Genomic DNA, 12,376 nt, shown 5'->3' on the forward strand with positions numbered 1-12,376 from the left:
GTCCGACCTTTGGAGGCGAGGCCATACACGTGCCAGCCTTGGCAAGTGGGTCCCAAGTCAAGGGGGAACACAACAGCCACGCACAGCTTCTGCAGCAAACTCACAAACTCTTCTCCCTTGGCCATCATTCATTTTACAAATGAGTGCCTAACGCAACGCACAACGCTGACACTTTGATCGGAAGCTATGTACACTTCGTATCGCGTCCACAAGTCGGGAGAATAACCAACGCTCCGGCTAGACATTTGTCCTAGCCTTTCGGTTTTTACGGTGATCGGAGGGAATTGAAACAATGACTAACAACCTCACGCAGCTGCAATTTAAAGGCATACAAGCCTTGCTATACAAGTTAATTTTGAGCTAATCTTCACTCCCCTTGCAAATAAAAATTGAGAGAAATGCATCTCCAAAGAAGCATCCTCCACCAATATATTTGCACAATTTTTAGGCAGACTATGCGGGGAACAGTTTTGAAGAGATCGAAGTTTTCCGTGCAGTCGGTCCTTTAAGCTCACCAGGACATGGCCCCATGACTGAGGCTTTAAAATTTAAGCCTTTCACCAGAATGTAAAGAAATAACGGAACACTAACATCCCACAAAAATAGCCCGAATCGCCAAAAACGCTTTACGGGGCCAAGGTTACACTCCTACACTAACAGTTCTTTCACATAAAATAACAGAACACTAACATCCCACAAAAATAGCGCCGAATCATCGAAAATACTTTACAGGGCCAAGAAACACTTCTTACACTATCTTTCTTTTGCATTCGATAAAGTGAAAAGTTCTAAAGGCTGCAGCCTCACTATACTGAGTCATTGGAGCTCATTCTAGGCAGAGCTGTATTTAACGTACAGGACACACGGTATTTGTACAGGTAAATGAGAATCTGGTGTACAGACAAGCCCCCCCAACAGCTGGATGCAATCTGGCCCTCACATTATTGAAACGCGGCCAGATGGTCACAGTCGGGCACCGAGAATGTGATGTCAAAAAGTTGACAGGAAATGCTGCGCATTAGCCCAAAGTGGCTAGATACATATCAGCAAATAGCGGAGGTTCGCTCTTCAATGAATAGCTGCCACATCGAACACACTGCGAGGTTGAGCAAGATACACCTGACGGAGTGCTTTATGGCGGTTATGACCAATACATTGCAGGAGATTCAGATAAGGCATTGTATCAGCAGTAGTTATTCTGTTAGACTGAACATACCAAACAGCATTCTGCTTCACATTGTGAGGTATCTCATTCCCATTTATTTTTCTGAATGGCAAGGACACAACTGAAATGGTTGTTGCATTACTCTAGGAAACACCCGTCTATCCTGCCAGGGAAATAGATGCACTTAGTCGCACAGATGCTCATTGGTCACCTTAAAAAATTTGCAGAATGCCCACCTTTGAGCCGGCGCAAACTATTAATGTCAGCTAACTGCTGGCTTGAATGCATCAAGTCGGTTCGTTAAAACTTCTTCAGACAAAACTTGAAAACAATGAACTGCCTAAAATTTGCTTATGCTGCAGTTGGGAACACTGACTTTATTTTGTGTAGCTCTTTTTAACATCAGATGCTTGATTTGGCAGGAATGAATTAGCGATCCACGGTTGATCTAAAGTTAAGGCTCACATTCTGGCAATGCTTATAGTCCGAAGTAGATATCCCTTACAGTGACATGCTAACAAGAAAATACACAACATTCTTCGGTTCAGTTTTCAGGAGTGGGGGAGAAATGCAACACACAACAGCAACTTCGCCGCCACTTTTCTGCCAAGCAGAACTTATTACAGCAATTTTCTGGTTGGAACTAGCCCTGCCGGGTTTAAAAAGACGACGACGGGGTAAAAATTTATATTTCAAACCCTGATAAAAAGTTTTCCTGCCGCATGAAGCAACAGGTGAAAACCAGAAATAAAAGGATACAGACATGGCTCTTAAGGTCATTCCGGAGCCCCTTCCGTACGTATTCGTATGCTTCATCTTTCCTTCCTAGGCAGTTTAATGTCAGCCCCTTCATGGCCAACGTTTCTGGCGGAAAGAAAAACGCACAGGCGGTTACAAGAATGGGCCATGCACAGACAATCCCACAGCTCTAGCAGCTGCGTGGTGGACGCGCCCATAAATCAATCACTGGAGGCAAAAAATATCGCACTGCTTTTCTCGTCCTCTTAACTTATTCCATTTCAAATACCGCCAGGTAACAACACAGCTTGCCAGGGTCACTGGCACAACGTGCAGACCGATAAAGCGTTACAAGCAGACAATCGCGATAAGCTACGTTTCCCAATTTTGTCCTGAACTAAGACTAAGAGTAAAGAAGACATCCACACACCACAAGAAAAATGATCACGCCACTCAAGCTTATTCAAAAATCAGAGTCCAAGAACACAACTACATAAACGGCATCGCGCGCCTACGCTTAAAAAGGGAATCGAGCACCCACCTCCATGGTCGGCGAACTTCGGGTTGGTTAAAATCTGCTTGGCAAATTTCAACCCATTCTTGTATTGTTTGTGTTCGTAGCATTTCTGAAACAAAGCGGCGGCAGTCGCGCGCTTTTAGCAGCAGCAACAGGAGCAAAGAGATGGACATGCTTAATCCGGTTATTTGAATTTTGAGTTCGATCACCGCTATCGGATGACGCCGGCTGAACGGAGACGACGCCTTGAATGTTAAGCTACAGATGGTGCAGTCAGCTTGTTACTCGGTCAGAATTCACCGCTCCGGCTCAACCGTTAACGCGCCCAACTCCTAGCGCGTCGATTACGGGGCAACAGGAAAGAATCACGCGTATTTTGAACCGCTCTCCGTGCAATCGGGTAATGCAAGTAGGCTTAGAATGCTGCTCAAGCGCGCTGCGCCGGACTTATCGAGTGAATACTCACCAATATTCTTTTAAATAGTGCATTCTCTTTTGGTGGTAGCGGTTGGCTCGGAGACATCCCGGAGCCAAGGAAGGAACCGGGGAATTTCACAAAAGTCCCCTTCCGATAACACTCGTGTCAGAACCGCGTGGTAAGAATCGTGAATGGCGGTCCCACGGCATTTCGAGCAATGCTAATCTATCTAAATCTATCCTCAAACTCGTTTATAAAAATTTTAGTTTTTATAAATTTTTATTCGTATTTAAGGTAAAATATTGTATATTTTGTGCTTTTTTACTGCATTATGCATTATAGTGTATGGTTTTGTGTGTTCATCATCATCACTCAAATGGTGAAGATGGCGACTCTATGCTTTCTCGGGAACATATCGAAACTGACGTTTTTGTGACAGAAATCCTGCTTGACACGTCTTACGCTTCTGTTTATGCGTAATCCGTTGAATAGCTTGAACGAAGGCATTTCGTCGTTCGGTGATCTCTTCTCTTCCCTACCTTCACCTGCTCAGCGGCTGCTCTTACTACGGTTGATGAGTTGAGACGCGTCCAACAGCTGCGATTGTTTTGTTGTGTCACCGAGGCGGTAGCTATCGAGGGCACCAACGCCGAGGTCCCTGATCTCGTACTTCCCGCCGGTATCTAAGCATGGAAGAGAAACCCCAAGCAGGCACACCGAACCGAGTAAGCGTCGAGAAGCAAAAACGCATATTCAAGATCATCGTCATAGGAGACACAAATGTGGGCAAGACGTGCCTCACTTACCGCTTTTGCTGCGGCAAGTTTCCTGCTAAAACCGAGGCCACCATCGGCGTTGACTTTCGGGAGAGGACAGTGGAAGTGGACGGCGAACAGATTAAGGTGAGTAAGTTCGTCTAAACGTCGAAATATTCTAATTGGCGTTTTGCCTGTGTTTTTGCTCTGGGTACTCCTTTTTCCTGGTATCCATCCACCTGCGCACTTTACCTTGGGCAGCGTTTCCTCACAGATTCGTGTGGCAATCTGTCGGATGCCGTTTGCTTCGTTCTCACAGGAGTTACGTCGGGGAATCACCGATGTTTTACTACGCACCCGAGGTTTCTGGCGAACAATTAGATCGGGCTTGTCAGCGTACGTCAAATCGTTCGCTTTTGTCCGACTTCACAAAAGATTATTCTTAGCCGCCGCCCGCGTTGTCGCGAGAGGTACAGTTACAATTGTTAGTCGATTTGATTTTGTTGCTAGCGTGAGCAGCCGTATCAGGGATCTCGAATGCCGGCAATCCCCCTTTGTCGAAGAAACAGCTGTTTTTGTTTTGTACAGTTTTGCAGAGACCTGTTTTCCGTCCTTATTTCGTGTTGTGTTAACTAATCTGATGCGCTGCTGCAAGATGCGATAACCCCGAAAGCGCACTGAACATTATTTAATCTTGTGTATTTGTAAACACAGTAGCAAAACGTATGTCAACATTTCCTAATTTTGCTCTATTCGGTGCGTTAAGCTCCATTTTTTTTTTTTTTTTTCCTGTAAACCACTTACCTACTAAAAAAAGATTTTGGCCAACTGACAGATTAATTGCTTGACTTTGAAGCCTTTAAGTGTCATTTGTAGGACTTCCGCTATCTCAGTCTAGTAATGAGCTGATCAGGCGAAGTTAAATGTGTGTGCCCCGGATATGCCTTTGCTTATCAGGAGCAATCGGTACAAAGCACAGTGGATCTTAACATCTGATAAGTTTCACGTGCTTAAGCGCTCTTGGCCTACCAAAACCTGTTGTATGGCAACAATTCGATACATACCAATAATCCCACCCTCAATCCTTTAACCGCATCTAAGTTGGCCTTGCTGTACACAACCTTTTCAAAGTTCACCTTGACAGTCATCTGTGCAGTTACCTCTTATGATTTCCCCATCAGTGGACGAAAAAATTGAAAATGGCAAAGCTCCATATACTGTACTTTAGAACGAACACTGATTGCAACACAATTTGCAGAAAGTGGAGAGCTCCACCCTTTGCAAGAATGCCAACAAAAAAGGCAAGGGAAGGTTTCAAGTTGTGGTTTTACGTCCCAAAGCTGCGTTTTCAATACAGTGACGTGGGAGGAAAGCTGGAAGGTGGAACTCTCAACTCCCCTAAATGCTCACAGGTCCGTGCATTTGAAGGAAACACCCCTACCCCTCGGAGAGAGAGGGAAATGTTGAAGTACCCCTGATATAATATCCTAGTCCATCCATTGGGCACATAATATAGTGAAGGGCTGCAGAGATTCTTAACCGGTTACTCGAATTTTTTACACATTGGTGTTTTTCGTCTTTTACCTCCATCGAAAGAAGAACGGTGAGAGGTCATTTATCTCGGTGGTAAACAAGAAGGCCTCAAAATGTAAGCTTAGTGCCAAGTTTGGCCCCGAAAGGGGCGAGCGGTTTGGATGGAATCGGATGCTTCAAATACCCTTGCACATGCATTTCAGCAAGGCTGGGCTGCTCTGTCATTTTTCTCACATGTCTGAGGCCAGTCAAGCTTATCTCACAGCTTATCAGTCAGTCGAGCTTATTTCACAGCTGAAAATGGCCTTCAGGTAGCCACCCAAGCATGTCGAAATTCTCCACTTGAGCTTATCAGCTTTCTCTGTTAAACTGTCCAGTTGCTTTGTATGAGACTTTCGGATGCAGAACTGGCCAATTGCAGTTTCAAGTGCATCTTGTGATTAGGCGTACACTGCCATTGTAGGGAAGCTTGCCAGATAGTACATTTGTGTGTACAAGACGTTCAAAATTGAGATAGGGGAATACCGTTGTAGTAGAGCCATTAGCACTGTACCCTGGGACAAACTTGTGTAACTTAAAATTTCAACTCAAAATGAGAGAGAAGGGAACTTCGATGGGCTGTATTGTGCAGAAAAGAAACAAATGAAGTAGTCAGGGGCAGGTCAGCAAAGTTAGGGCACCAGGCAAAGGAATGAGATAAAAACATCCAGGTTAGAAAGATGGCCTAGTTTCATGCAAGATTCAAACGGTAGCCTGGAGTATATCTGGAGAGGCATAAGCTAGAGAATGTTAGCAGAGAAAGCTCAGCTACGGAATCCCACACATCCCTTAGTTTCCGCAAAAAGTTCGAGTCCCTGGTTGGGATGTCTGTCTGTCTGTCTGTACTCTTTTGAGAACTATGCCCCGAAACTTGGCCCTCCCTCGCGACCGAATGCAGCTGCAGCTCTGGGACACGGCGGGGCAGGAGCGCTTCCGCAAGAGCATGGTGCAGCACTACTACCGCAATGTGCACGCGGTGGTGTTTGTGTACGACGTGACCCGCATGGCCTCGTACCAGAGCCTGCCACTCTGGGTCGAGGAGTGCGACGAGCACCAGCTCACCTCCGACATACCCCGCATCCTGGTGGGCAACAAGTGCGACTGCAAGGACAAGGTGGGTGAGATCTCTCTCTCTCTCTCTCTCTCTCTCTCTCTCTCTCTCTCTCTCTCTCTCTCTCTCTCTCTCTCTCTCTCTCTCTCTCTCTCTCTCTCTCTCTCTCTCTCTCTCTCTCTCTCTCTCTCTCTCTCTCTCTCTCTCTCTCTCTCCCTCCCTCCCTCTCTCTCTCTCTCTCTCTCTCAGGTGGTTTTATGTTTGTGGGGCTATCTTGTTATGCAACCTGTTCATCATCATCATCTGCCTATCTACGCCCACTGCTTGGGCAAAGGCCTCTCCTGTTAATCTCCAGTTACCCTGGTCCTGTGCTAACTGCGACCAATTTATCCCCGCTAACTTCTTGATCTCATCTGCCCATTTAACTTTCTGCCGCCCCCTGCAACGCTTGCCTCCTCTAGAAATCCACTCTGTTGTCCTTAATGACCAACGGTTATCTTGCCTTTGCATTACATGCCCAGCCCACACCCATATCTTCTTCTTAATTTCTACTAATATGTCCTTCAGGTTTCAGATAACAGGTTTCATCTAAGAATAAAACCTGTTATCTGGCGTTAGTCTCATGCAAGGATCATTACTGGTCAGAGTGGAACACTTCTGCAAACTAGTGTGTCCTTGTTGTCCTGATCAGCCGAGAGATACTGTTTCACCTCTCCTAACAGAGCTGTGAAGAACCCACCAAAATCTGTTTCATTTATCAGATGTGTCATTCAAGAAAGTTGGCGTTCGAAAATTCAAACAATCCTGGTGTAGGTGGTTTTTTGTTTCAACTTTCAGCCGCTTATGTTCAAGGAGGTCCCACTGGCTCTCCTTGTGCTGGGTTCTGGGACTACTGAGTCCCTTTGTGGAAAAGTCATCTGCACTTTAAGAATTCATCTACACAGCCCTGTTGCAAAGCGTCAAGTACACAATGCATGGCAGCAGACAGATGTGACCTTTTAAGGTCGAGCGTTGGTATTAAAAGAGAACATTTTTATAGTTGGGATGTGTGATACTTCCAGAAGCCGTGGCAAGGGCTCAAAAATCGTTGCATGAGAAGGCTAAATAATTAAAGCGCATTAAATCATAACAGAAAGAATGCTTACAAAGCAACAAAAAGAAAAAAAAAGGCAAAGCGGTGTACAGCCTTACCCGAGTAAGTGACAGCATTGTTGGCAGTTTAACCTGAAAACTTGGTGTGTGTGTGTGTGTGTGTGTTTTTTTTGGGCTACAAGGCATTGCAGCATTGGTGTTGACACTTACAAATTTTGTTTTAGCAAACAGCTTATTCATTTGTACTGTGATTTTTTCACAAAGGCCACATCCGCGGCACTCATTTTGTGCATATCACGGAATAACAGCACCACATATCAGCTCAGTCGCCCACAAAATGGCCTGAAGCGTTCGTTCTCAGCAACAGGGAATGTTGCCGCCGTTCCTGTACTGATATCAGATTGCCTTTCACAGATGTGGCCCTTTAAGCAATCAGTGACCTTAAAGTTAAGCAATGTAGACTGTAAAATTCAAAATTTGGGCAATATTAGACTGCAAACGAGTTACTCGTTAGCTGGAAAAAAAAAACTTTTAAATTTAAGCACTAAGGATCTGGTGCAGAGGTGCAGTCAGAAGTAAACAAAGAATTTAAACGAATTTATCATCCTCTTACCTAGCCAGCAGCCTTTAAGTGAATGTTAAGAACTTCTAATCTAAAATCTGCACACACAGACACAATGTATGCTGACAGGCGCATAGGAGGAAAATCAAGCCAACTACATGAACCTATGCTCCATTTACTTTTCACTGCACCTGCACCTTCTATCTCTGTCGCAAATGTGGGATGAAAGCTTCCTAGTCATGACAATGTGTCTGAACACAAACATGGTCTGCTGATGATTGATGATGGTGAATGCGTCCTCCGTCTGCCTCCCTTGCAGGCCGCTGTGAGCACCAACATGGCACAGAAGTTTGCCGACCTGCACAACATGCCACTTTTCGAGACGTCGGCCATGGACGAGAGTGAGTCGGACCACATCGAGGCCATCTTCATGACGCTGGCGCACAAGCTCAAGAACAGCAAGCCCATGATGACGCCCTCGCACTGGCAGGCCGACGAACGCTCGCGCGCCGTCATGCTGCGCCACGCCAGTGAGCGCTCTTCCGCTCACTCGGAGTCGTCGTGTGCCTGCTGAACCCATACTCTCTCCCTCTTTCTCTCGATCTCCCTCCCTCTCCTCCTCCTCTGCGGCATATGAGTGTCGAGATCTGGTCCTTGCTTCGACTCTCAGCAACCTGGCGTGACAGCTTGTGATGAATGGAAAGTTGGGCCTTGTTGGAATGGTGGCCTTTGGAGGTGTGTCTTTATTGCCAGATTGTTACGCTCGGTGAGTTGCCTCTTATGAGGAAAATGTGATGGCGTGTTAGTTTGGGAGAGTACCTGGTCATCGATAGCACTCGGTCGGTGCACATTTTGGCTCTGCTGACACGGATGACCTTTCTTGCGAGACGGGTAGTGTAGATTTACACGTAGCAGACGGCAGGGAACGAAATATGACCTTGAGCGGGTGGCATTAATACTCCTGTCACGTGGGCACTTTCAATTTGGATTGAAGCAAAGCGCGATTGACTTTTCGGGCGCGCTCACCGCACTGCCGTTGCAACACGGCACGTTTCAATCCCGTTCGAGAAGTAGCACCACTTGCACTCATGTTTTTCAGATGGCACTAAAAATGTACTTCGCGGCCGGCGTCTGGTAACTTCGCGCGGTCGTACGTATACGTAGCTATGTAAATGTTACCGCATGCTTATTTGACAAGTCAAATTTGACAAGACTTGACAGGTCAAGTTATTTGACAGACTTTGTGGCGTTAGTTCAAGTTGTAACCTTCTGTGCCATTACTCAGCGGGGACGAGAGTACCGCTGCTTTCATTCAATCGCACTTGGGAGAATTGATCACGCTTGGAAAACCAGGATTGAGTTCGAGTGGGATCGGGCGCGAGCGCGATTGAAACTGCCATGTAGCAGCGCCAGATCCGGATTGAGCTCGATCCGGATCGACTCAATCGTGATTGAAAGTGCCCATCTGATGGAGGTATTAGATGCATGAAAATATTTTCCTTTTGTTTGCTGTAAGCTACGTAGTGTCTGCGAGATTGTACATAGATTACGTGATGGTCAGTTTTTTTTATCATGGTGTTTTTACCGCACTGGGAACGAACTATAGGAGTAGTGAAACAGCAGGGTTGCTCTTAGAAGGATTGAAGCAACCATTTGGCAAAGACGGTACAATTTCAGCTAACAAGTGGCTGAATGCTTGGCAGACTTCAGCTGTTTCTCCGTTATTGCAGTTTCTGTAAAGCATGGTCACTATGATACATTCCATGGTGAATAGTTTTTAACCTCACAGGACTTGTCTACACCAATTCCAGAACTGATCTTATTTCAGCTTACATGTGTTTTGGCAACAGCTGTGACCAAAGCATTGCTCATGTACAAGACTTGATTCTAGGCAAGACTAGCTTGGGTCTGTTAGAGCTTTTGGAAGCATCAGTTAAGACAAGCGTAAGAGCAACCATATAAGAAAATAATCCAATGGAATTTTTGTTTCCTTTTTATTTTAACAAGCAGGGCTTTTGGTTGAGCCCAGTTGTGCACAGCAGACATATTTATTTAGCGTTTGCACTGTGCGGGTACTGTGGTGAAATATTTGTGGCCACAGTGAGCGTGGGCTTAATGCTTGCATGCAAATTAAAGGAAGGCGTGTAAGTGCAAGACTACTGTTTGACTGTGGCAGCTTGATCGTCAGATGTGTGTGAATGCGCATTCCCGGTGATTTTTAGCTTCTTCTTGCTATATGCTACATACTTGACCATCAGCACAGACTGTGATTCATGCGAGAGAAAACTAGACTAAATGTGACGCGCAGTTTTTTTTTTTTTTTGTAGTTTGTTCTTCTGACAACATTAGTTTGCCTTTGCTGGCTAGTTTTCTGTCCTAGAACTCTGGGAAACTAGGTTCAGTAGACTTTTATAGCCATTGTATATCTGCATGGAAAAAGCATTACATCAAATTTTCTGTTTGGTCAAACTTTTACACCTTCCTTGTTGCTCAGATATAAAGGACATGTGCTCTTTCGAGGCTTGTATAGAGACTAATATAAAAGTGTAAAAAAGTGCATAGTCCTGTGATCATCCTTTTGGTCAGTAGCTGCAAGCAGACTAACTGATACTGATACGCACAATGGACTAACCGCCTGCCTGGCCAAAGGCGGTACACATTTACACTGTCTGTACACCTCGTTTCACTGGTCACCTTTCTTTACGTGAGGAAAGGTATTTTTCTTCTATTGAAGTTTTTGATCTCTTTATTTTCAAGTTACGACCTTTTAGTTTGCTTTCATTGATGCCTTCCCATATCAAATAAGAGCGAAATTCATATGGGAAATTCGAAAGGTAGCTCAGCATGTATTAACATGGAATGTGTAGCTATGCTTTTGCGTCGGACCCACTGAGCACTTAACTGGGCATTCCAGTATTCCTTGGCTCTAAAACTGTTCCCATGCACCATGTACTTGTAGAAAGTCAAATGTTCCTGTCATTTCTACTGAGCTTGCTGCACTTAGTTTTGCCGGGTGTGCAACAGTGCAATGCCAGTGCAACTCCAGTGCAACCCTAGTGCAACCTATAATGTTGCACACTATAGCCTGCAATGCTTAGTCTCCTCTCCAATGCTCTTCAGGTCTGAACCGAACAGAACAGGACCAGAAGTTATATGTTGCATAAATGTCCCTTGCGTGCTGGATGGAGAAACTTTGGCCACCAGCACAGTTGTGTGCAGCGTTGTGGTGGTGCGCATTGTTTAGGTGCGAGAGAAGGATGTTTGTAAACTTCAGTGTCATAGACATTTTGGCATTTGCGAACGATGCGTGCACATGTCTGCCATTGTTGGACATGTAATTATTGCCATTTTGTTGTTATTGTGATCATTTAATAAATGTGCATTCAAATGGAGGAAGGCCTCATTCTTTGCTACAATTTTTGTTGACATTAAGTTTGCGTTATAACCTACAAGGTTGGGGCAGTTTTGTTAGAATTTAAACTTTGTTTCAAGTAGGCCAGCCAAGTTGTAAGGTTGCAAATTGCAGGCATACCTGATGCTGTATCTAGAGGGGCTACTTTGTGCACCATTTTTATCTTCTGAAATTTATTCCAGCTTTACAAAATGGCAACTGTTTTTGTTGGTTCAATCTTAGCTGGGACCTTTTGTGACTCATTGATGTGGGCAGAAAGCCTCCTCTTTAGTCCACAGAGGACACAGGAATCAGCATTTTAAAATTGAGTTGAATCAATCAACATATTTATATCTGGTAGGCTGAAGTGGTAATGGTTCACACACTGGAGTGTTAAGACTGCACCATGGGGACCAGAAAAAACACAACACAGAAAATGTCTGCCTTCTATTCCAGCTTTGTTGTACAAAAAGTCTCAGGTTTCACAAACGTATCAAGGGTCAGCGTTTTGCACTTGTGCGGGCTGGTAACTCTGGATTAGAATTTGGCATAGATGAAACGCTGGATTATCAGGTCAATGTCCTTCTCCCATTGAATCATGTGAGGGCGAAAGAAAGACTCGTAAGGCAGGTGGGGTGCGTGATAGGCGTAGACCTAGAAAAAGAAAGAAGAGCAAGTTCAAGGCATCACTACAGCTTCCAGAATTAACACTCCCACATTCACATTTCCTGGTTAGAACCAGGTCTGTGCAACTTCCACTGCCTAACTACCTATACCTTTTCTACTGAACTGGATATTGGGACCTCCCCCATACAGGACAGTGGTAGACACATAAAAGGTTGCATATGGAGAACGTGGTTATAAATGCTGCTTGGAATACGGATTGCGTGTTTGGTAGACATGCAAAGAAGTCTGGGTGGAAGTCTAGAAAACAAGGGGTCCGTTTGTAGAGCATTGTGTTCGTGGTGAGATATAAGTGGGGTACTTCATTTCTGGTGAAACCCAATACAGTGGAACCCCTTTCATATGTTTTTCAAGGGACCGGGAAAACAAAATGTAACAACCAGTAAAACGCAACAGTGAGGAGACCTTTGAAAATGAATGAAAACAGTGTA

General features: G+C 45.0%; 1 protein-coding gene and 1 long non-coding RNA gene across 2 annotated transcripts; one reads left to right on the top strand and one right to left on the bottom strand.

Moving 5' to 3' along the window:
- Positions 1–17: 17 nt before the first annotated feature.
- On the bottom strand, positions 18–3,784 carry LOC144174464 (uncharacterized). Its single transcript, XR_013323478.1, has 5 exons — positions 3,645–3,784; positions 2,887–3,521; positions 2,445–2,529; positions 1,925–2,029; positions 18–37 (listed from the first exon to the last, which is right to left on the bottom strand). It is a non-coding gene; the product is annotated as an uncharacterized LOC144174464 (long non-coding RNA).
- LOC144174463 (putative Ras-related protein Rab-33) lies at positions 3,520–11,262 on the top strand. Its single transcript, XM_077703182.1, has 3 exons — positions 3,520–3,740; positions 6,064–6,279; positions 8,190–11,262. The coding sequence occupies exons 1-3, from the start codon at positions 3,528–3,530 to the stop codon at positions 8,442–8,444; spliced, it is 684 nt and encodes a 227-aa protein (XP_077559308.1). The 5' UTR covers positions 3,520–3,527; the 3' UTR covers positions 8,445–11,262.
- Positions 11,263–12,376: the final 1,114 nt, after the last annotated feature.

The sequence above is a fragment of the Haemaphysalis longicornis genome, unplaced genomic scaffold (assembly GCF_048455015.1).
Source record: "Haemaphysalis longicornis isolate Haplotype H1 unplaced genomic scaffold, Haemaphysalis longicornis Haplotype H1 scaffold_3, whole genome shotgun sequence".
NCBI lineage: Eukaryota > Metazoa > Arthropoda > Arachnida > Ixodida > Ixodidae > Haemaphysalis > Haemaphysalis longicornis.